At 55.1% G+C, this 24,808-nt stretch overlaps 1 protein-coding gene across 1 annotated transcript; it reads left to right on the plus strand.

Annotated features, from left to right (window-relative positions):
- Positions 1–1,680: 1,680 nt before the first annotated feature.
- EIF3B (eukaryotic translation initiation factor 3 subunit B) lies at positions 1,681–23,724 on the plus strand. Its single transcript, XM_044234253.1, has 19 exons — positions 1,681–2,107; positions 6,288–6,480; positions 8,709–8,828; positions 9,152–9,209; positions 9,402–9,530; positions 9,794–9,951; positions 12,763–12,894; positions 12,978–13,044; positions 13,409–13,455; positions 14,248–14,458; positions 15,328–15,400; positions 16,139–16,261; positions 17,684–17,762; positions 18,435–18,573; positions 20,202–20,327; positions 20,834–20,911; positions 21,209–21,317; positions 21,573–21,689; positions 22,318–23,724. The coding sequence occupies exons 1-18, from the start codon at positions 1,696–1,698 to the stop codon at positions 21,674–21,676; spliced, it is 2,358 nt and encodes a 785-aa protein (XP_044090188.1). The 5' UTR covers positions 1,681–1,695; the 3' UTR covers positions 21,677–21,689; positions 22,318–23,724.
- The last annotated feature ends 1,084 nt before the right edge of the window (positions 23,725–24,808 follow it).

Genomic DNA, 24,808 nt, shown 5'->3' on the forward strand with positions numbered 1-24,808 from the left:
CCCTGCTTATACTCTCTCTTTCTCTCTGTCTCAGATATATAAATAAAACCTTTTTTAAAAGATTTTATTTATTTGACAGACAGAGATCACAAGTAGGCAGAGAGGCAGGCAGAGAGAGAGGGAGAAGCAGGCTCCCTACTGAGCAGAGAAGCTGATGCGGGGCTCGATCCCAGGACCCTCCCTGGGATCATGACCTGAGCGGAAGGCAGAGGCTTTAACCCACTGAGCCACCCAGGCGCCCCTATAAATAAAATCTTTAACTAAATATATATATATATAGGGGAAAAAATGACAAGGCCCCTCACGGAGAAGCAGTAACAAGCAGTCAGCAGCTCTATGCCGCACATGCATGCCCCAAAAACCTTCCCCAAAACACACGTCGCTGCCCAGCTGAGGTCAGCTCCTTCCAAGCTTTTCTGTGCATATCTGCTTCCTGCTGGTGGATCTGTCACCTTCAGCATTTTCTACCAGAGAAAGGCTGTCAGAACCCAGTGACGGATGAAAACCGCAGATGCAACTAGAAATTAGGCGAACTCTGACCTCCAGGGGAAACCGGGCTGTCCGCACATATGGGAAAACTGAGGCAGAAAGGCCGCACAACTTAAGTAGGACGGCGAGGATTCGAACCCAGTGTCAGAAGTCAGGTCGAGAACCTTCTGTTGAAAACAAGCCCCCGTGTTGTTCCGACTGAGGGAAAGTACATCTGCGAAAGTACAGCCTGAGCCTCGGTACCCAGTACACACCGACCCCCACCGTAGCCCGCTCCGACAGCGGCGGGGCGGGCGCTGGACTTGTCCCGGCGCACCTGCCAGAGCCGGCCCCGCCCCGCGGCGGCAGGTCCCGCCTCAGAAGCGGCAGACCACGCCCACCACGTGATGCGCTCCCCTCCCACTCGCGCGCTCGCGCTTCTGAGGGCTGAGTCCTCCGCGGGCGGAACCATGGTGCCCCTCTGAATGGGGGAAGACGGAATTACCGCCGCCGCCGTGGGCTTGGGAGTATGATTCATGCGACTCTCCCTCATGGTGGTCTGACGCCGGACAGGCGTCTTTCCAGCAGTGTTGGCCATCTCTGGGCCGCCGGGAGGACCTTTTCTATTTTGGAATCGTCCATTCCTTTGCCCAGTCAGGAGACGAGTCTAAAAGCGCACGCGAAGAGGGGGGAGCTTACTCGTGTAAGCGAGGGTACCTGTCTAGCGAAAGGCTATGTCACGACCAAGAGCGTTCGTCGAGCTCGTAGCTTTTTCTAGGGTGTCCTGTAGGGCTCTGTGCTCATGCCATTTCAGTTACTAAGCCGGTCTCTCGCTCCTCCCTCGGCGTGGTCAGTGGTTTGGCCCCGCGGCGCAGCGCCCGCCGGGAGAAGCCGGGAGCGGCTGCCATGTTGGACGGAACCACCCGGCAGCACAGACGGGGGGAGCCGCAGCCCCCTCGTGAGTCTGCGGACTGAGCCCCGCAAGGGTGGTGCGAGGCTCCCAGCGCGCGCGTGTCATGGGCGCGCTGCTATCGGCGCCAATGCACACGCTTGCGCCCCCGGGGCCCCTCTGGGCAAGCTGCGAACATCAGGGCGTGGACGTCCCCCCTTCTCGAGCCCCGTGGGACGGCCCGCCGCACGCACATGGCCCGGCGGCAGGCGCCGCGCGGTGCGGCCTGGGAGAGTCGGAAGCGCGGCGAGGCCGGGCGAGGCGGCAGCGGCGGGCCCATGCAGGACGCGGAGAACGTGGCGGCGCCCGAGGCGGCCGAGCCCGGGGAGCAGCAGCAGCCAGCCGCAGAGCCGCCGCCGGGGGAGGAGCCGCCGCGGCCCGCGGGGTCTGGCGCGCAGGAGGCGGCGGGCGGCGAGGACGCGGAGGCCGGGTCGGAGCCCGACGTGCTGGCCAAGCCGGCCGAGCCTGTGGCCGACGGGGAGGAGAGGGCCGCCTCGGCCCCCGGCTCGTCCCCGCCGCCGCCGCCTGAAGAGCCCCCCGCCCTGGCCGCGGGTGAGGCCCCGGCGGAGCAGGCCGGGGACGCGGCGGCCGAGGCCCAGTCCGAGGGGGCGGGCGGGGAAGACGGCGGCGCCGCCGACGAGCCCTCCTTCAGCGACCCCGAGGACTTCGTAGACGACGTGAGCGAGGAAGGTGAGGCGGCCCGCGGGTTGGGGGGGGGGTGTCAGGTGCGTCCCCGCGCTGCAGCTGTCCTCCCGCTTGTAGGAACGGCCTTCTGGGGGTGTCTGGGTCCCCTTCCCTGATTCCTCTCTCCGAAAGAAGGCGGGGCGGGCCTTATGGGCACAACTTGGGAGCCTCTGATGGACACCGGCACCAGGACTTTGAGGGTGGTGATGGGGGACGGCGCGCAAGCTGGAGCCGCGACCGTGCGTGGCAATTAGGATCAAGCAAAGCGGGACGCTCCACGTGCCTCACTATCGCGGGTGACATTTCCTTATGTGCAGGTCCCGGGTGCCCCGAGGGACGAGCCACACTTGTCAAACGCTTGGGACCAACTTCGTGTGGACACTTTTCCGGGTTCATGCGGTGCTGTTCCTTAAACAGGTTGGGGCAGAGTTGGGTTCCTCTCTGCCCCTGCTGCATGGAAGCTTCTGCCTCCAGAGAGTTCCTTCGCAGGACTGCTGGGTCTCCTCCCACATTCCTGTTTAGTCTGTTAGGTCTGCAGGTAGATCACTCTCCTCTTTTTGGCAGATAATCTTTTCTGAATTTAGTGTCACTCACCTAGCTTGCTTTGGTTTCCTGTCTACCTTGATTCAGTTTACAGGTGTTACGTTTGCTTTTGTCCCAAGACCTTGTCTCCCAACGACTTCTCTAGGTGGTTAAGCTCATTTGTTTTTATTCATTTATGTTTTGTTTTTAGCTGTTTGAGCCCTCTGGGCTCTGAGGACATCAGTGAATTCCTCTACATTATAGTAAGTCAGGAAAGATGAACCATCAGCAAAGTAGCTCAGGCCACACCAAGAAAATCAGGTGTCACATTAAGATACGTTTTTTGGGGGGTGCCTGGGTGGCTCAGTGAGTTAAGCCTCTGCCTGTGGCTCAGGTCATCTCAGGGTCCTGGGATTGAGCCTTGTGAGTCCTGAATCAGGCTCTCTGCTCCGCGGGGAGCCTGCTTCTCCCTTACCTTGCTTGTCTGCCTACTTGTGATCTGTCAAATAAATAAATGAGATCTTTAAAAAAAAAAAAAAAAAAAGATACCTTTTTTTTTGAGGTATTGTGTCTGATCACACTGAGACTGGGTCAGAATCAAACAATATCAAGTAAAACAACAACAACAAAAAAGTAGGTAACCAACAGCATCATCTACTTTTAATTTAAACATACTGTTAAAGAGCTCGCTGCTGTTGTCACTATCCTTATAGTCTGTTTTGTAAGCGACAGCATGGTATGAACAGCAAGAAAGGCTGCACCGCTCAGGAACACTTGGGCCACTGGTCCTGCTGCGGTCCCCTACCTGTGAGAAAAGGTGCTCCTTGTGTGGGAGAATTTATAAGGAGGCTGTGTCGCTGGGATGCCCACCACACTCTCCCACCCTGCTCAACTTTCATTTTTATTGCATCAGATTTTCTTACATTTTAAAATCTTAAGTTTTGGGTTGAAAGTCCGTTTTGAGCCCCTGAATGTTTCCTCTGCCGTTGGTTTTTTTAAAAAGAAATTGTTTGAGGGCAAGATTACTACCATGTGAATTATTCCCAGAACTGGGCTGTGTGACAGTCAGCATGCTAATGTGGGCAGAAGCCAGCCAGGCCAAGTGACTTCTGGGAGGGCCTTTGGGGGCCGTTGTGATCCTGATACTTTAGCACAATGCCCCAAAAGGCCCCTGGTCATGGGGCTCTGAAACTGAGCACATCGCTATCTGGTTGTGGTCAGTGGCCCAAGGACATTTTGTGTTTAACGAGACCTGCCCTGCGGGGTCAGAGCAAGATGCAGAAGGTATGGGTGGGTTCTATTGAAAGTGGACAGGGTCTCACGAAGAGGCCTCTTGAGGTGCCGGCAGCTCCAGCGTGGTCATCCTGACTCCTGATTCTGAGATGTTAGACTGTTGTTCCGTTGCCTTGTTCCTGTGGTCATCGGTTATCCGTTTAAATTTTCAGCTGCTTTCGATGGTCAGGCAGACAAATACATAACAAATTTTTTTTTTTTAAAGATTTTTATTTATTTGAGAGAGTGAGCAAGCGGAAGGAGAAACAGACCACCCCCTCCTCCACTGAGCAGAGAGCCCAACACAGGGCTCCATCCCAGGACCCCTGAGATCATGACTTGAACTAAAGGCAGATGCTTCGCCGACTGAACCCCCCCAGGTGCCCCCATGACCAAGCTCTTAACTCAAGATGGTTTCTTTTGCTGTCAAATATTATTTATCTTTACATTTGGTATTTAGTTTAGAGAATTGCCTCTTCTGTTTCTCCTGGGGCCAGGTTGGGAATCCATTCGGCAAGAGTAACCTGGCACATGAGCTGGTGACAAGGAAGGACACGCGTCTGTCCGCCGTGCCGTTGCTGTGTTTCTTCACTTACCGAATGTGGGCGCAGTCTTACAAACTAGACACTTAAAAGATTGTGGGAAGGAGGCCACTCTTTGTGTAAAAGCTGAACTTTTTATTGTAAACCTTGTAAATTCAGATCAGGCTAAACAGGCCACTTAATTGTATGGCAAGTGAGCTTTAAAAATGACCCAAGGAGCTGCATCCAGCCTCACCGGGAGGGCGTCTCCCATAGCTGGGACTCTGGTTGGCTTCTTTCCTTCTTTTTTCTCTTTGCTTGCTCTCAATTTTAGCCTTTTTGCAGTTTATGAGGCAATTCTTTTAATGTTTTCAGTATCATTTATGAAAGTATTTGAAATTAGAGAGTTATAACAGGGCCTGCTTCTTGAAATTAAAAGAATTTTTTCCTTTCTGAAAGACCTTTTAAACTTTCTATTAAGGGAAATTTCTAGCACAAAAGTGTAGAAAATTTGTCTTAGCTTGTGGGAATGAAATGCAGCAAAGGATATTTTCGGACGTGTATCCTGTTTAGCATGTTGGAATTAAGAGTAGAATTCGAAACTTGGAGTCATAATTAGGTTCCGGGACACACGGTACAGAAGTAAAAGCCACCACCAGTGCTGCTGTTTTAGTTGCGGGACTCTGGGCTACCTGGACTGAGGCAGCTTCATCTGACCTTGTGCTTTAATCTGCTTGAGCTCCTCGTGTAGCCAGTGCTTTGTAACTTTATAGCTTTCCAGAGGAGCTAACTGGTTGAGGGTTTGTGCAGAGCAGATAATGAGAAGACCTCCCCTGACACACCATTTGACCTCCGAATGTTGGTCCCTGTCTCCAGCAGCGGGTCAGGGAATTCATTGGTGCTGGAGCTTCATGGTCCCCAAAGACTTCAAGGCCAGCAGCGGGCTGCGGATCAGACTGCCATGGGCCAGCGCCCAGGTGGCATTGCATCTCCTGGACAGAAGGCGGTTCCGTCCGCTCCCACGCCTGTGGGCTGTTCCCCCAGGCGGCTTCTGGTGTTCCTCTTTCTCCCATCCAGCCAGTTGTCTTATGGAAATGAAGCAAACCTGAGACATTTGAGTATTTAAGATTTGGATTTTACGATCTTAATTTTTAGGTGACATGAACATAATTTTCAGTTTTGTGTTTGGGTTTTCAGTTTTTGAGTGTAGTTACCAACATAATGGTTGCCAGTACTGCTTACTGTGTCCCAGGCATACTCCTGAGCATTTGTGGGTTTACGCTCTGAATGGCTGGGGCTTCCCACGCTCTCCGGGAGGCTCTTCATGGAACGAGGACACCGGCAGTAGGAAGGGGCATCACTCTGTGCTCTCAGGCGCTTGTGGGTTGTCTCATCTCCTTGCTTGCAAAGGCTGTTGTACATGGTGTTGGGTCCTGTTGGGTTTGAGTTGTTTTGTCTTAACCTGAATGACGAGAAAGTCATTTGACGAGAAAGTCAAATATGCATTTGATTCCAGGTGGGTCAGAGAAGGCTCCGAGCAGGAGGCTGTGGCCCTGCTTTTCCTGGAGAAAGGCCCCGTCCTCTTTGTTGGCATTCGGTATTATTACATCTCTAAAAAAATTTCATTTGAAGTCTTCCATTATTTTCAGGAATGAATGGATATATCAGTGGACAGAGGGGCATGAAGAGTTAAAGTCTTCCTCACTTGTTTAAATTTTGATTCAGTTCAGGGCCATGATTTCTTTTTGCTCACAGTGAAAGCGTTTATTCATTTTTTTACTTCTTGGAAATTTGTTCAACGTGCTAAACTAACATAGTAATATTTTGCTTGGTCCAAAAAAGTTCATTTGTCCAATTTCCTGTCCATACAGAGCTGCTGGGGGACATTCTCAAGGACCGGCCCCAGGAGGCCGATGGGATCGACTCGGTGATCGTGGTGGACAACGTCCCTCAGGTGGGGCCCGACCGCCTGGAGAAGCTCAAAAACGTCATCCATAAGATCTTCTCCAAGTTTGGGAAAATCACAAATGATTTTTACCCGGAGGAGGATGGGAAGACAAAAGGGTGAGTGGTGGCGGTCCGGTGGCCGAGGTCCCCATGAATGCACACAGTGCACACCTCCCCCAGTGGTTCTGCTCTTTTTTGATTCCCCACCCTTAGCTTAGGGCTCCATACCCTTGGCAGGAGAGCCCGTGGTTCTGGAATTCGGGCGTTGTGGGTGGGCTGTTGAACTCTTAAGAAATCAGAGCTTTTTCTTTAAATCTTGTGCCATCAGAGCGGTAATTGACATAAGATGCCTCCTGGATAAGGGGACCAGCAGACTGGAAGCTGGCAGGATTTCAGGAAAATTCTGTATATGCTATCTTACTGATTCTAAAATGAGCTTTTCGCCCCTCTGACATTTTCACATCTCTGAAATGGGTGGGGATGCTTCTTTACAGTGAAGGCGAAAGCTGTAGTCACTGCTTCATTAGCAACTTCTCCCCTGCTGTTACCTCAAGTAGCGCATCTGTTAAAATTGGTAGCGTGAGGTCTGTGTCCTAGAATTTGCTTTTTAAAATCAGTGTGAGGTTTTTGTAAACATGACTTTTTTTTTTTATTTTCGGTGCTATGTCGTACTCTCGTATCACGAGGCTGTTCCATCAGTTGATGTTGCGAATGTCGCTGTTACCCCTTTTACCCCTTTCGAACACCCCGAGACAACATGGGATTGTGCTCGGGCAGTTCTAACTGGTACACGTGACAAGCAGAATACGAGTTTTCTTTGCTGTGCTGAAAGCCCTTGGGACGTTTTTCCAGGAGAGTGTTATGTGATACTGGTCTCTATACAGATCATCTTTTATGGGACAGGAATGAGAAGATGATAACGTTGATGCTTTATTTATTTATTTTTAGCATAACAGAATTCATTGTTTTTGCACCACACCCAGTGCTCCATGCAAGCCGTGCCATATCTAATACCCACCACCTGGTTCCTCAACCTCCCACCCCCCGCCCCTTCAAAACCCTCAGATTGTTTTTCAGAGTCCATAGTCTCCCGTGGTTCACCTCCCCTTCCAATTTACCCCAACTCCCTTTTCCTCTCCATCTCCCTATGTCCTCCATGTTACTTGTTATGCTCCACAAATAAGTGAAACCATATGATAATTGACTCTCTCTGCTTGACTTATTTCACTCAGCATAATCTCTTCCAGTCCCGTCCATGTTGCTACAAAAGTTGGGTATTCATCCTTTCTGATGGAGGCATAATACTCCATAGTGTATATGGACCACATCTTCCTTATCCATTCGTCCATTGAAGGGCATCTTGGTTCTTTCCACAGTTTGGCGACCGTGGCCATTGCTGCTATGAACATTGGGGTACAGATGGCCCTTCTTTTCACTACATCTGTATCTTTGGGGTAAATACCCAGTAGTGCAATTGCAGGGTCATAGGGAAGCTCTATTTTTAATTTCTTAAGGAATCTCCACACTGTTCTCCAAAGTGGCTGCACCAACTTGTATTTGATGCTTTTTTAATTCAGATTTGAAACCACCTAGGGTAGCTTTTAAGAAACCATTTTGTATTAAAAAAAAAACTGCCAAATGCTGGTTATGATTCTTACGTTTTCTGTCTTAGAAATCAGGTGGAAGGATAACTTCTTTTTGACCAGCGGTTTCTTGTGTTTGTTACTCTGAAGCATCCTCTGAAAGCCTTTATGATTTTGCTTTTTATAAAAGATTGATTTGTTGGGGGGAGGACCAGAGGGAGAAGGGGGTCCCAAGCAGATGCTGTGCTGAGGGTTCGGAGCCCAACACGGGGCTCAATCCCACAACCTCAAGATCATAACCTAAGCTGAAACCAGGAGTCTGGCGCTTAGCTGACTGCACCACCCAGGCGCCCCTATAATTTTGCTTTTAATAGGCAATATCAGACTACACTTGTTCTCAGATTTTCTAATGGCTTTATTTGAAAGCTGCCATGTGATACACTTGCGTAGTCTTAAAGTGCATAATCGTGTAAGTTTTGACACATATATATCCGTGAAACGGCTACCACAGTCAAGATAGTAAACATTTCATTATTCATCTGTTGTCTGATTTGTGATTGTGGCATTAGGGACTTTGGGTCTTCTGTTAGGATTTTGTGTGTGTTTAGGGAACTGCTCCACCAGTGACTTGACTCTCGGGGATGTGACAGTAGATGGGTCACAGGCCTTGACGGTGCTTACAAGTCACACGCATGGTTTTGTTGTGTTGAGCACAGCCTGCCTGGTCTTAACAGTTTGCACTTGAACTCTGTCTCGATTCAGGTACACCTTCCTGGAATATGCGTCTCCTGCCCATGCCTTGGATGCTGTGAAGAATGCTGATGGCTACAAGCTGGACAAGCAGCACACGTTCAGGGTCAACCTCTTCACGGACTTTGACAAGTAAGTGCCAATGGGTGAGAGCCTGGGCCTTCACTGGGCAGGAGAGGCTCCGCATCTCTGGAACTGTGCTGGTGACCCTTCGGGGAACTCTATTCTCCAGGCCCGCCGCCGCGGGCCCCTGTTCCGCCCCAGCCCCTGACACTCCTGGCCACCAGCACCCCTCACCCACTCTTCCCTCCCCTGTCCCTTCCCCTGAGGGGTCAAGGGGCAGCACCACACAGCCTGTGGCCAAGAGCCTCCAATGTCGTTGTGTATGTGTCTCTCCCTGCCTCCCCCCCGTAGTTATGCTGTGTGTTGCTGATCAGTTCCTTTTTCCCTTCCAGGTATATGACCATCAGTGATGAGTGGGATATTCCAGAGAAACAGCCCTTCAAAGACCTGGTGCGTGTGTGGGACCTGTACGTGCTTGAAAGGAAAGCTGGGCAGCCCTGTGGCTTGCAGGCTGAGCTCCTTAGGAGTCGCTGCTGCTGGCCTGAGTCGCTCGGACCTCCAGGAGCACGAGGCAGGAATATGGCTTTTTGGATGGAAGTTGATGGGATGTCCTCTATCCCTTGCCTTTGGTTCTTTTTCCAGGGAAATTTACGGTACTGGCTTGAAGAGGCAGAATGCAGAGATCAGTACAGTGTCATTTTTGAGAGTGGAGACCGTACTTCCATATTCTGGAACGACGTGAAGGATCCTGTCTCCATCGAAGAAAGAGCGGTGGGTGTTTGCTGCCACGTGGGGGCTTACTGTGTATTTCTGTGGGCAGCGAGGTGGGTACCCGAGCAGGTGAAGTGTTGTGTTCTTCCAGAATGCATCCCTGAGAAAGACATCCTTCATTCTGGCTTTGAAATAAGCCACAAGATGTGGGAAGGTTTCTTGTGTTTTCTGGTTAAGAGGGAGGAGTTGATGCCTTGCAGAAGGAGGAGGCTTTGTGCTGCGTGCTGGGGTCACGTTCACACGGGCTCTGACTTCTACCGCAGAGGTGGACGGAGACGTACGTGCGATGGTCCCCCAAGGGCACCTACCTGGCCACGTTCCATCAGCGAGGCATCGCTCTCTGGGGCGGAGAGAAGTTCAAGCAAATCCAGAGATTCAGCCACCAGGGGGTTCAGCTCATTGACTTCTCGCCTTGTGAGAGGTAAGCAGGGAGGAGAGGCAGGTGGGGTCCGTGCTCACTTCGTGCCGGCCTCTGTGCTAACGGTACAGCTCGGATTTTGCAGTCATTTCCAGCCTAACGGAAGTATCCCAGGAGACATAGGAGGGGCTCGTGTGTACCCTTAGCTGATGTTCCCCGCTTAGCGCTTAGTGGGGTTTGCTTTATTGTTTCTCCTCCAGACACACGTGACTTGGTCCCGAGCCACTGGGAATTAGTGGAAGCATGGTGTCCCCACCCCTCCGTGCATTTCCAGTGGCAGGGAGAGCCCTTCACCTATCCGCAGTGCTGGGTGAGGGTCTGACGTCATCTGCTGCTTCTTCTTGAGTGTTACCTTGTTCCCGCATCTCACTTGGTCTAGTAATGGCCTCTGGAAAGCTTTCATCCCCTCAGTTCCAGGTCTAGTCCGGGCACGTGTCCTGTGCCTGTAACTTCATTGTGAATGGCATTTTCTCGCGCGTGAGAGCGCAGAGGTCTGTGGCAGCAGGTGCCGTACCAGGAGCTTGAAGGAGCACTCCTGGGGCCCAGCAAGGTCCTCCTTCCTGGGCGCTCACAGATGGCCTCAGGGCCCAGCATGCCCTGCTGCACCGCTCTTTGTGTCCCCTGCTCAGGGCTGTCCCCAAGCCTTCCCTATTGTGTCCCCTCCTCTGTCCGGAAGAGGAGGTGGCCTCCGACCACATGGTCTGACTTCATCCTGAGGTTGTGACAGCCCCCTGCGTCCCCAGGCTCCTGAGACATGGCTCTCCTACATCTGCTCTGCTTTTGAGTTTTTTGGTATAAGAATCTCCTAACACCAGGAAAACTAGAGAGAGGACTTTTGTAAGGTTTATATGGTAAATATCTAGCTTTAATGATTTCCCATTTTGCCATTTTTAATTCAAAACGGTTTAGGGCAGGGGTGCTTTGGTGGCTCAGTTGGTTAAGCATCTGCTTTCAGCTCAGGTCATGATTCCGGGGTCTTGGGATTGAGTCCCGTGTCAGGCTCCCTGCTCAGTAAGAGGCCTGCTTTTCTCTCTCTACTCTTCCCTCCTGCTCTGCTCTCCCTTGCTAGCTTTCTCAAGTGAACAAATAAAATCTTAAACCCTATCTGTTGGGGCAACTGGGTGGCTCAGTGGGTTAAAGCCTCTGCCTTTGGCTCAGGTCATGATCCCAGGGTCCTGGGATCGAGCCCCACATTGGGCTCTCTGCTCAGCAGGGATCCTGCTTTACTCCTCTCTCTCTGCCTGCCTCTCTGCCTACTTGTGATCTCTGTCTGTCAAATAAATAAATAAAATCCTTTAAAAAAAAAAAACAAAAAAATCCTACCTGTTTTGGGCATTTTGGACAAGTGCTAGGTTCCTCTAGGAAACAGGCATTGGGCCGGGTGCAGGCGTGCGTTCTCTCTGGTCATGGTTCTTTCTTCCCGGCCAGCTGCCCTGACCGGTCCCCTCAGCATCTTCTAATGTGCACGCGCAGCCACGTCCGGCCCTAGCACCCGTGTGTGCAGGCCGTCTGTCGCCCTGTGTGGCCCGCTCTTCCCATGTGGCGCTTCGGTGGTGGCTTGTGAGGAAGATGGGGCCGCTGGGCGTGCGTGTCTGATGCTTCCTCAGGGCAGCCCAGAACTGGCTCCTTCCATCCTTGTGTTTCCGTGAACTGTGACTTCTCCATGATGGACGGTTCTTAGTTCTGATGAACTCATTTTCCTGGCATGTCTTTTTGGAGTTCTTACGACTTCACAGACACTGGCACCTTCTGGGGACAGGACACCTGAGGTGCTCCTTACAGTGGCCGTGTGCTGGGACCCGGTGTGCGTGGAGACTCCCAGGCCCTGTGTGCTGATGGCGAGTGTGGGGAGGAGCCCCCTCCAGCCGGCCGGCAGCTGTTCTCAGCTGCATCCCAGACTCGTGTGGTGTCGTTGGTGTGCATAGACCTCTCTTTGCTCCAGGCCAGCCCCCTGGGCCATCTTCCTCAGTGTCTGTCCCTGGTGCTCCCAGGAAGCCCTTGCGTGAGGCAGCAGTGCCTGCTTCATCCTGCAAAGGGGTGTGAAAGGACTATTTTCCAGATAAGCAGTGAATCAAGCTGTTTCTGTTATTCCGCCTGGTGGCATCTCATTGATATAGACGTCCGGGATAGGTCTGTAGGGGGAACTTCGTAACTTGGGGGTGCGGGTGACTCCGGCCCATCGGGAGGCCCTCGGGGCACCTGGACAGCGCCCATCCTCGGCCTTTTCTCCTTGAGTTCGCCTCTCCCTTTTCCTAAGGCCTGTTCCGAGGGGGCCCTCTGGCTTAGATGGTTGTGCTGTGTGTCAGCAGAGTGAACGGGGGCCCTGGGTGTAGATAAGCCAGCGTTGGGAGAGTGAGAAGCTCCAGGCACAGAGGTTGGCCTAGCTGGATGAGGGCTGGCTTTTGAAATGCACGTGGCCAATCTGTTTCCTTCCTTGGGCCAACTAAACATTGATGAAAATCAAGAATTGCACCCCATTCCGTCTGGAACACACGCAGACTTCGGTTTGGTATCTGCTGGGTCTGCCAGTGTCCTGATTTTGTGGAGAAAGCCTTCAAGGGGGCCGCCCCTGGAGTGCCCTGGTGCCTCGCAGATGGTCTGCTCCATGGTCAGAGCGGGTTGTGGGGGGAAAGCCTTCCCGGAAGACAGGGTTTGGAGACCGTGCTGAGTCTGACAGCCGCTCCTGGGTCTGGCGCCGTCTGCAGTGGAGGCTTGGTGGGCACCGGTGCTCACCTTGCCCACACACAGTGTGACGCATGGGGAGGAGAAGGTGGGCAGTGAGCGGGATCATCAACAGTGTTCCCTTTGTGACAGGTATCTAGTGACATTCAGCCCCCTGATGGACACTCCGGATGACCCTCAAGCCATCATCATCTGGGACATCCTGACTGGACAGAAGAAGAGGGGTTTCCACTGCGAGAGTTCAGCCCACTGGCCGATCTTTAAGTGAGTAAATGCGGTGGCCCGTGGCAAGCGTGTGGGAGCCTTCTCTGCTCACAACAGGGCCTGACACTTCTCTCCTCTCTCAGGTGGAGCCACGATGGTAAATTCTTCGCCAGAATGACCCTCGACACTCTTAGCATTTATGAAACTCCTGTAAGTGACACGGTCTCCTGGGGGCATGGTCTTTCCCTTGTCTCGCGGGCGAGGGGACAGGTAGAGCAGTGAATGTCTGCAGAATGAGGGGAGCCTAGCCTTTCTGCAGTTGCCCCTTTCCCGTGGCTGCCCTGATGTGCCTGTGCTGTTGCCGTCAGTCTGGAACGGGAGGAAACAAACAGAAGGGCCTTTGGAGATGGGTACTTTGCTGCTGCGGGTGAACTGTTTACTTGCTGTGTGTCTCCCGCTGGACTTACTTGCTGGGCTCATTCCAGAAACTCGTGTTTCCTTTTCGAGAAAATGCAGGTGTGTTATGGAGAGAGTGGCGTGGTTTAACTCCGTTGTAACCCTTGCTTTTCCGCAGTCTATGGGCCTGTTGGACAAGAAGAGCTTGAAGATCTCCGGCATAAAGTGAGTGAGTGTTGTCGCAGGTGGGCGGTAGGAGCGGGCATCCCCTGCTCTGGCACTCAGTGCTTCCTCAGCTGGAGAGGACACTGTGTCCTCCTCATTCTGGTCCCCAAGGGCGGCATGGCAGACCCCAGCCCACCACCACTGGCCTGCTTGTTGTGATTCTGTGGGGCTCACCGCCCACATTCCCTTCTCCTGCATGTAGACCCTTTGTGCAGTCACAGGCTCTATTTTGTGTCCTACTGCTTCCTTGGGACTAGAGACTTGGGCTGCAGTCTTTGGGGAAGACGGGCGGAGGGCGAAGGGCTCCACATCGCTGACAGGCTTCTGTGAGGTCTGCTGAGTGAGCAGGGGGCTTGGGTGGTCCTTGGTGAATGGCCCAACGCAGGCACACTCAGCTCATGTGCCCCCTCGAGAGGGGCCTGTCTCTGCAGAGAGCTGTCAGCCGTGCAGGGACATGAACGGTTCTCTTTTTGGGTTGAGTTCTCGGGTGCAAGGGTGGCTCACGATACGAGCTACACCAGGAATTGGTTCCCCGTTACCATCACAGTAGAGGGAGTCTGGTTTGTGAGGGCACCTGCTCTTCCCGGAGCGCTGGGGGGTGTTGGGCATCCACTGGGGCCCAGCAGCTGCAGGTGAGGTGGGGGCAGCTCCCAGGGAAGGTGGCTGTTGCTGTGTGGCAGCAGAGTGCTGGGCTGGTTTCTGGCCAGTGAGTCCAATCTCCTCTACTCTGCTCCCTTCCTGGTGGCGTCCTAACCACTCCTCAGTTGACGCTGTGTTCTCTCTGTATTGCAGGGACTTTTCGTGGTCTCCTGGGGGTAACATCATAGCCTTTTGGGTGCCTGAGGACAAAGATATCCCGGCCAGGGTCACCCTGATGCAGCTGCCCACCAGACAAGAGATCAGGGTTCGGAATTTGTTCAACGTGGTGGACTGCAAGCTGCATTGGCAGAAAAACGGGGATTATTTGTGTGTCAAAGTGGATAGGACCCCCAAAGGGACCCAGGTGAGTGGATACCCCCGAGCAGAGGCTCCTCCTTCCAGCTCCATGCCCACCTCCTGTTTAAAGGGTGTTAGTGGCCTGTTTGCACCTGTGGCTGGTCTTCAGCCCCACTGGCTTCTTGGTACTGTCACAGGCCCGTGCAGCCTTTGCCACATTCTTAACTGGAGAGTGTTTTCATCCTCTAGAAAAGCCTGCATCCGTCAGCACCTTAGTGCCCCAACCCCTGGGCTCCCAACACCTGCCGCTCCACCTTCTTCCCACACAGAAGTGTCGAGACACTTGGTGGGAATGAAGGCATGCATCATGCGGCCTGGCCTCCCTCACCGAGCATGTTTTCAGGGCTCCCGTGCGCTGTGGCATGTGTCTGCGCCTCATTCGGGGTCAGTGCTGAGTGGTGCTCTGCTAGGTGGCTGTGCCGGCCCGCTCACACGTGCCTGTGGATGGACCCGCCTGTCATCTGCACCCTCAGGCTGTCCGGGATGAGGCAGCATCCTGGCTTCTGTTTAATGCCTGTGTCCAGAAGATCGCTGCAGGGTCTCTCTCTCTCTCTCTCTCTCTCACACACACACACGCACGCACGCACTCACGCACACACACACACACACACCCCGGTGCTGAGCCTTCGTGCAGGGGTGTGGCAGGAGGACTGAGGGACCCTGCTGTCCTGCACCGGGATGGCACCTGTGGGTGCCTCTGGTGGTGCAGGGTGCTGGCTGGAACCTCCTGGGCCGAGTTCCGTCACGTAGATACTCAACACACCTTTACTGACTGTGCATGTGTCCCCTTCCGTCCTGTTCTGTTGTCGTCGGGGTACGTTTTTCTCGCGCTTTCAGTTTCCACAGTATCACCCCCATGTTTTCTCTCCCGAACAGGGTGTTGTCACAAATTTTGAAATTTTCCGAATGAGGGAAAAACAGGTGCCTGTCGACGTGGTGGAAATGAAAGGCAAGTTCCATGTGGTCCTTGTGGTCAGTGGTGCCCATGTGCGTCCCTCTGGGCCCTGGCGCTCTGTGCTGCCCAACTGCACAGGTAGCTGCAGCCCTGACTGCGCGCACCGTCCCGGGCCTCAACACAAGCGTCTCCATTCGAGCGGCCCTGCGGCTTGCCCCCTCTCTCTTCACACCCCTGCCGGGCCGAGGAGCGAGGGTCCTGGCCAGTTTCCTGCTGAGAGATGCACAGGGAGTGGGTTTTCCTGATGTTTACAGCGAGTGGCAGTAGAAGGGCTTCTCACGTGACAAACGAGTTCTCGGGTGATGAGAGCTTTGTTCTGGGCCTAAAACCGAGTGGGCGCTCTGGTGCCTCCAGGTGGGAAGTGGAGCCTGCGTCACTGGGGGGTTCTATGTCTTAGTTGTGTTCTGGTCTTCGAGGGAGAGGACGACAGAGCAAGAGGGTACGGCCTGGGTGCTCTGTGCTGTCAGCCGCAGGGGACCGTGGGGTCCTGTATGGAGAACAGAGGCGAGCGCCAGCAAGCGGGGTGCACTTAGGCGGCATTCCTGCCTGGCCAGGCTGGTCTCACCCAAGTCCCCGCGCCCTCGTTCCTAGGCCTCCTGTGTGGTTTAACAAACTTAAGGATTTTTAGTGTTTTCTTTGGTCGAGGGGAAGGCTGTGCAGGAACATTGATTGGGAACGTTACTTTGTTACGCGACCAAAAAAACATGAGACTTAACTCTTTCTTGATTGCAGAAACCATCATAGCCTTTGCCTGGGAGCCAAACGGGAGTAAGTTTGCCGTGCTGCACGGGGAAGCTCCGCGGATATCCGTTTCCTTCTACCACGTGAAGAACAACGGGAAGATTGAGCTCATCAGTAAGTAACCTTGCCCCGTTGATGGGTGCATGGGAGGGAGGACGGACGGACAGACGGGCCCTCTGGAGGGTCATTGCACACGCTTTTTCTGCCGGCTTGGGGCGCTGCTCAGGCTGTCCCGCAGCCAAGAGGGCCCTGTGGCTCTGGCTTTCCTCGTGGTGGCCGCACAGGCTGTGGTCCCTCAGGGAGCTCCCACCAGGCTCTCCAAGAGAGGGTTTCTGAGCAGATGCACTCTCCTTCTCGTGGCCACAGCTGTTGTCTCTTTGCTGGGGACCCCGTCTTGCTGTGCTCTGCTCCGCTTGCGAGGGGTCTCGCCCTCATTCCTTGGACTTCCTCGATGACCCGCTCCTGCCTGCTGCAGGCCCTTCCAGGGCGTCGCATACCATGGGGTGAACAGTTGCTTTTGTCATGTGGGGACCTCAGCAGTGGAAACGGGCTGTGTGTCCCCGTACCCAGCGGCTTGGGTGCTGAGCTTGTCCTGGGGGAATTCTGGGAGGTCAGCGATGTTTCCAGGAGACAGGGAGGCTATCTGTCACCAAACCGACTGGACTATTAATTCCCTGTGACATAGAAGGAAAGAGGGGCTGTTCTAGGCTGCCAGGAGGTTGGCACTGTCTCTGGTTAGAGAGCAGGGTTGAGAGCCAGTGTAGACACGCCTTTCTCTCCTGAGGGCTCAGGGTTGCCCACTTGGAAGGGTGACCATGTGGGGCCTGCTGACACGTCCGTGGCCGTTCAGGGACATCTTATGGCTTTCTCTCCCACCTTTATCTCGGTCTGAGAGTCCTGCCTGGTGGGCTGTGCTGCCGTTCCCCATCTCCCTGTCACCCTTCGGCCCCAGTCTGTGGATCTGCTGCAGGCCCAGGTTGGGCTGGGGTTCACTTTGTGCCCTTGACTGGAGGCCCGAGGGTGAAGGCTGAGTGCTGTCTGCTGTCCAGCGGCTCTGTGGGGTCCTTGTTGGATGGAGGCGGACTGCGCGTTGGGAGATGGTGGCTTTCACTTTTTTGACCGCAGCATCTGAGAAAGGTGGTTTGAGTCACGGGATGGTTGGATCTTAGGCTTTTTTGGGTCCCGTATCTCTGCACTGGGTGAGAGGGTGGGTCCCTTGCCCTCGCGGAGACCCTGCGACCATGTTTAAAGTGACTCCTCTGTCCAACTTCCCTGGGAAGTAAATGGTTTTGAACGTGAACGTTAACTACAAATGGTAACGTAGCTTTAGCATGCTTCCTCTCTTCTTGAAATGTATTTTGTGACAACGTGAACTTGGCCCAGGGTTTTCCAAAATCATGCTCCTGGGCACCGGGCTGGTGTGGGGTGCACATGAGAACGTACCGCACAGGGCAGCGTGAGCCTATCGCCCGTGCCAGCCACACCCTGCTTTTGGCACCTTGACAGACACTTAACAGATGCCCTTCTTGTTTTCAGAAATGTTTGACAAGCAGCAGGCAAATACCATCTTCTGGAGCCCCCAGGGACAGTTCGTGGTGTTGGCTGGCCTGAGGAGGTGGGTTTCTGCAGCCTGATGCCTTGTGCTCGTGGTGCCCAGTGCTCTATGGGCCACTATGGGGCCTGATTTGGGTCCGTGTGGGTCACGGCGGTGCCTCCACACGGTGATGGAGCGTCCTCGTGTGAAAGGGCTGTCCCCATACTTTCGGTGGATGGGTTTATTGTGTTTCCATGTTGCCCAGACTTGGGTCGAAAGCAGTCATGAAAGCAGTGGAGTGGTTTCTGTCTGGAAGATGTGGGAGTGTTGCGATGTCTTCATGGTTGAACAAGGTGTCTTCCTGGCCGGGCAGTGAGCTCAGTGGGAAACCTGCGTCTTCTCGCGGGAAGTCTGTTTGAGCAGACGGACGGGTGCGAGGCAGTCTCTGCGGTGTGAGCATGAGTGTGGTGGTGTTTACCCTCCGTGCCCCTGCTCACCGCTGTCCAGCTCTACAGGAGCCTGAGGCGCCCCTGTCCGTGGGTGCATCAGCAGAACGCACTCGGAGTTCCTGCTTTCCTGACCTCGTGGGAGGCACCTGGTGTGCTTTTAGATAATCTGGGGCACACACGGGGCTTCCACGTGCATTCCCCACGGAGCACTTCCTCCTCAACGGCGGGGCTCCAAGGCCACACCGGAGCCTGAGGAGTGGGACGCCCGGAGGCTGTGGGCGTGCTGACTACTCTGTCTCCCCAGCATGAATGGTGCTTTGGCTTTCGTTGACACGTCGGACTGTACAGTCATGAACATCGCAGAGCACTACATGGCCTCCGACGTGGAGTGGGACCCCACTGGGCGCTACGTTGTCACTTCTGTGTCCTGGTGGAGCCATAAGGTATGGGGCCCTGTGTGGCCTGTGTGGTGTGGGACCCCGCTGTGCTGGGCCTTGTGTGTCCCTGCCCCCTGCCACACTGGGTCTCCATGAGGTGGGTACTGTTAGTCACGCTTTGCTGCCCTGCATGGTGGCTCCGGAAAGCTCTTCGGCATCACCCCTGAGATGGCTAGCTTTTCCACGAGCTGGTTGGCGTTCCTTGATTTCCCTTTCCTGAGTTGGACCGCGTCTCAGGCCGGTTGCAGCCCGAGTCCAGCGCCCTTCCTCTCGAGCAGGAGCTGGGGGGCTTTTTCGGGTGTGCTTTCTCCCCACAGCCGGGAGCTCACCCACGTGGGCCTCGGAGGCTCAGAGGCGGGGGAGGATGGGCCGTGCTGTACGTGCACTTTCCCAGTAGGATCATTTTCCCCTTAAGAAGTCCACGGTTTGGACCCCCTTTATCTGGCGCCCAGCTTGCCAGGCCCTCTGCGGCCTCTGCTCGCCTCTGCTCATTCGGCACGACCGTGCGGCCCATGCTTGCGCCTCTCCTGCCCAAGTTGCGGTTCCCTTGTGTGTGGGGGGGTTCTGCCTCAGGGCTCCACTCCCCCGCCCTGCTCTGTTTTCCGGGTGCTTGAGGAGCACCAGGTCCCCTGAGGCCACTGTTTACAGTGTGTTTCTTCCTTTTCCTGTGAGAGTGTGGTGTCATGTGGGCGGGCCTTCTCTGGTTCTGCGTGGCACGTGGTCCTCATTCAGTCGGGCTGGCTGGGGGGACGAGTGCCATGTGGGAGCCACTGGAGAGAGCTGCTTGCCCGAGGGTCTGGGACTCCCTGAAAGGACATGAAAATGTGTGTGTGCACGTGTCATCAGTCTCAAACGTCTGTAACTTGAAAAACTTCAAAAATTCCACATTCAGGAGTGTGAGAGGCTGTGTCCAAGGTGGTTCTGTGTAGTGTGCACGTGCTGGCGGGTCTGCAGCCGTGTTCCCATGCTCAGTGCTCCTGGGCTGCTGGTGAGCTCCGCCAATCCTTTTTTTTCAGCCAAGTCTTTCTTGCCGGTAGATGTGCTGAGACTTGAACCAGCTCATGCACATGTGCAGAGCCTGAGCGATCAAGTCAGCGTGATTCTGTGTGACGAAGCACGAACGTGCGGGAGCTCAGACCCCACAGCCGTCCCTGAACACTGTGTCTTGGAAAGAGTCTGGTGTTGGGACCAGTGTGTAGACCGTGCCTGCGTGTGCAGTGCTGTCTGGTGCTGAGATCCTGTAGACCGTGGGCCAGTGTCCGGTGCCCCAGGCTCCTGAAGGGCCGGTCCGCAGCAAGACGGTCCCAGTGCCATTCCCTTTGTCAGGAAAGACACCCGCTCAGTGGGACAGCGCGTCTGCTGACGCAGTAGCTGGGTTCCGGCAGGAGCGCCCATGCCGGTGGCTGTGCGGCTGCACTCAGTGTCACCTCCCGTCGGGCCTGTGGACCGTGTTCCCGGGCTGCGGGCAGGCGCCTCTCCGTGGTCTCCCGGGTGCCGACGGCGTAGCTACGTGAGGGCTCCCAGACCATGTGGACGAGATGCTTGGTGTGCTGGGCTCTGGGAGGGCGCAGGGCCAGGAGCATGTCCTGCGGGAGTCACAGCGTGAGCAACACGAGGGCCTCTGCCCCTTGCAGGTGGACAACGCTTACTGGCTGTGGACGTTCCAAGGACGCCTTCTGCAGAAGAACAACAAGGACCGCTTTTGCCAGCTGCTGTGGAGACCGCGGCCCCCCACGCTCCTGAGCCAGGATCAGATAAAGGTCTGGGACCCCCAGGGCCAGGGGAACGTGGACGCCCTCATGGCACTGACAGAGACTTCTGTCAGTGTTCGGGTGGTCCCGCCTGAGGAATGGGGCCGGGACGTTTGGGGTGCTTTTTGAAGACATGCGAGAGCCCTAGGGGCCCCATGGGAAGGAGTAGTTGCAGGGTCATACACGTGGGTTTGTAGGTCGTGGCCAGCTGTGTCCTTGCCCTTCGAGGACACTTGCACGGAGCGGAGGGGATGTAAGCCGTGCCGGCGGTGCTGGGAGAGGGTGTCCATGCGTGTGCGGTCACGGTGAAGTGTGCTGCTGGCGTCAGGGCCGAGCTTGCCGGACGTGCTCCCGTGAGAGGCAGGCGCTCGCGCACTGAGACCTGCAGGCGGGCGCCGGTGCGTGTGCTCGAGGGCGCCTCTGTGCTTGTGATCCTTAGGCTATCGCACGTTGACAGCTCTGGAGATCCTTTGAATGTTTCAATCTTGAGTGTCTTGTCTTTGTTTTTGTTTCAGCAAATTAAAAAGGATCTGAAGAAATACTCAAAGATCTTTGAACAGAAGGATCGTCTGAGCCAGTCCAAAGCCTCAAAGGTTAGTCCTCCCGGACTGAGGGAGGAGCCAGCGTCAGGCCTCGGGGGGACGGCGGCATGTGCCACAGATGCTCGCTGTGCCGCTGCCGTGTGCAGACTGGTGGGCCCGGGCACACTTCTCTGGGGGGCTGGCCATCCAGATGTGGGGGACGCAGGGTTGGTCCGGCTGAGGGGAGGGAGGAGGAGAGCACGTGTCCCCATTCCTGTCCAAGAGCCTCTCTGAATAGAGTGGTGCTCACGGCACCCAGGGCTGGCCACGGTGAGGGGGTCTGTCAGCTTCCCCCAACTCCATGCACAGGAACTGGTGGAGAGAAGACGCACCATGATGGAAGACTTCCGAAAGTACCGGAAAATGGCCCAAGAACTTTATATGGAGCAGAAGAGTGAACGTCTGGAATTGCGAGGAGGTAACTATGAGCCGAAGACCCATGTTTTTAGAGTATGCGTTAGCTGAGACGTTTTTCTACCCTATCGTGTGAGTGTTCTAGTGAAATGTCGAGTGTTATAAAGATCCTTAAGTTGTTAGGGACTAGAGTTTCCTACGGCCGCAGTCATCTGCAGGGAACCTTCCCGTGTTCAGACTGGGCTCTCAGCTAATGCGGGTATGTGGACGTGGGTGTGAGCGTGTGTGCACGCAGCTCACCCTCCTCGCCTGCTCACAGGTGTGGACACGGACGAGCTGGACAGCAATGTGGAGGACTGGGAGGAGGAGACCATCGAGTTCTTTGTTACTGAGGAGATCATTCCCTTGGGAAATCAGGAGTGACCCGAGCACTGTGGTAAGATCTCTTCAGGTGGGGACGAGCAGGACCCTGATGTGTTGTGTGGTCCCTCAAGTGAGGAAGTTCCCAGGGTCACATCCTTGGGGTCAGGATGTCCCTTGTGGAGCAGCTGCAGGGGGCCCTGTGCTCATCCTGGCTGTCAGAGCTGGAGCTCTCCTCTGAGGGCAGCAGGGCCTCAGATTTAGGGCAGGGCGCCTTGCGAGTGGGGTCTGGTTGTGGATGAGGACACAGGCTGGGAAGGAGGAAGGAGGCCGGCTATGGACCATCTCCAGATGTGTAGCTGGGAGATGACCTCCGTGTGCCCCGTAGAGCCAGGATCCTGCAGAACCCGGTCAGTCAGGCGAGGCAGAGTGCTTCTCAGTTGAACACATGAGGAGGACCCAGAGTCACCGACGGGGCGGGTCCTCAGGCGAGGCTCTCGTTGTGGAGGCTGCCCCCTGGGGCATCTGCTCCTGCTCGTCTCGGGCATCAGGTTGACACAGACCTCCGGAGTCCCTTCCAGATGCCTTCTGAAACCGTGTAGTCAGCAACAGCCCATCAGGGCGCGCTGTCGGGGGTCGCTGTTGCTAACGTGCCTCTTGTCAAGGTGCGGAGCAGAGAGTGAACGCCTGCTCCCTTCTTGCAGCATCCCCGCGTCGTGTGCTGGAACCAGGTCGTCCTTCTGCAGGAAGCCTGCACGATGCCTGAATTCTTACCTGTGCTTTCTCTTGCTGTAGACTGTGTGCCCGGATGACCCCATCTCCACACATTACTGTGCCTTTAGCCCCTGGTCTCCATCACCGGGGAGGATCGAAGGCACTGCTTTAAATTTTTTCTTGTTTGGGATTTTTAGAATCACACCACCAGTGTTTGTTCCTCACACTTGTGCGCCGCTGCGGGGGCCCTTCCCGTCCTCCTGAGGTGCACAGCCAAGTGACCTCCCCTCGAGGACTTTTCCTGTCCTGCGCGCAGGCCGGCGTGGCTGTGTCCCAGCTGCGTCCCAGGTGCCGCAGGGAAGCTGCGTCCTGCAGGCGCCGTTCAGGTTGTGCCGGCTTCTCAACGGGCTGAGCGTGGAAATAAAAGCAAACCTGTACGAAAACGCTGTCTTTCTCCTGTTTTTACACGTAGATAGCGGCCTTGAATCTGGTGCCTGTCCCCCTGCCCCGGGCCATGGCAGCAGTCTGGGCTCAGCATGCCCACTGCTGCTGGCCCCCAAGGCTGACTTGGCGAGGAGGGAGGCCTTCATCCTCCTGTGGCTGTGTGTTTCCAGCTGAGCTCTGTAAAGTACAGTAGCGGCCCCGTCCCTGCAGAAAACGGGCTTGTCAGCTGTTGTTTTCTATGCTCATTTCACCTGGTGAGAAAAACCCCTCTAGACTTTTTCTTGGAGTCGTGCACGTCTGAAGTTGTCTGTGAGAGTTGTCACTTCAGCCACTGTTGTGTGGTGCTCTGAATATCTAACTTCACATTCCTCCTGGCACAGGGGCAGATGAGGACGTGTAACCTTGGCCCTTGTTAATTTGCAACATCTGCTATGGTCAGTGCCTTTCGGCTGCCGTGGTTGCACTTCTTTCTGTCTGTTCGGGAGTCCGATGCTTGACATGGGCAACAGTGAAGCATGGAATGGGCACGCCACAGACGCCCAGCCGGGGCTCACATGGACCTGAAAGGTTCTGGGATTGGAGGCTAAGCTGTCGTCTGCAGGGCCCGGGCAGTCCCTGACCCATGGGGGCTGCGCTGGAGGAGCAGGTGGGCGGCCTGCCACGACCCCAGGCCCGGCTGCGAGGCACAGTTGGTGTTCCATTCCCAGTTCCAGCCGTTGCCATCCTGGCTCCCCGTCAACGTGCGGGTGCCCTGTGTTCACGCTCACATCTTTTAAACCTCAGCCTGCTGAGTCCTGGGTTTTACATTTGATGGTGGTAAGAAAGAAAAGGTCCAGGCTTTGGTCGTTTTCCCAGATTTTTTAACAGAGCTTTCAAAAAATTTACTTTTGATTGTTTTAAACTTGTTAGTTGTGATTGTTTTACATAATTTGTTAATAAAAGAATTTCCGAAACACGTGTGCTTGTTTCGTTCTCTTCTGCTCTAGAAACAGGTTTCCCAGGCCAGGCCCAGGCAGAATGGCCTGCCCTGTCCTGTGTGTCGGGGGAAGCCTCTGTGCTCTGGCTTCTGGCTGGGGCATCAGGGTGGGTGCAGCCCCAGCTCCCCCAGCATGGACCAGCCATCCTGGTCCTGTCTCCAGAGGAGACCTTTGCTCTCTTGTGGGAACTAGAGCCTTGGGCTCTCCGGCATCTGCCTATGGTTCACAGGTTGGAGCCTTCGTGGAAGGGAGATGTGGGCATCACCGTGGGCGGTGCTCTCTGTTCCCCCTTGCGTCAGTGGTGGGGTGGTGCTCAGTGCTGACCTGCCGCCCGGAAGAGAACAGGGCCAGGCTGGGGACAGCTGTGCTGACCTGGGGGGAATCACGAGTTCAGGCCTGGCCCCCGATGCTCCACTGACTTTTGCACCTCCTCCACGCGACTGTAGTCTCCCAAGCCAGATTTCTCCGGCGCAAACTTCCTGGATCTGGCCTCTTAGCGACTTTCATCCAACGCAGGAGCAGCTTCTTCAAGCCAATCGTTCTCCCCATGAGGGCACACCGCCCCAGAGGCTGTGGGGAAAAGCGGGGCGCAGCCCGGTGCACCTGCACAGATGCCTGATGGTCAATGCCAGTCCGGCCCAGAGTGTGGTGGAGATGAAATGCAGCTAGAAAGATGTCCTGAGCAGAAACCAGAAGGTCACTTCAAGGTTGTTCTAGAAATGCATTCATGGGGAGAAGCATTTGTAGTCGAGATTACTTTTGTTAAATAACTGGTGGGATTGGCTGCCTGTTGGTGGAAACGCTCCCAGGCCAAGCCTCTGGCTCTCAGGCGTCCCTATAGAGTAGGTGAAGCAATCCAGGAGCCCTGGGGTTTGGCAGTGAGTGAGGGCAGAGACATAAAGTCTGGGCCAAGGTCTGGAGCCCGACCCCGCATGCCCAGCATGCAGCTGGCTTGTGTCCTCCGGGGCCCAGGCCACCCAGGTGCTCGGGGCCTCCTGAACCACGTGTGCAGTCCCATGTGTGCGACAGTTAAGGATTGGCTGGGCTCCTGGGGCTTGCT

This window comes from Neovison vison, chromosome 14 (assembly GCF_020171115.1).
Source record: "Neovison vison isolate M4711 chromosome 14, ASM_NN_V1, whole genome shotgun sequence".
Classification (NCBI taxonomy): Eukaryota; Metazoa; Chordata; class Mammalia; order Carnivora; family Mustelidae; genus Neogale; species Neogale vison.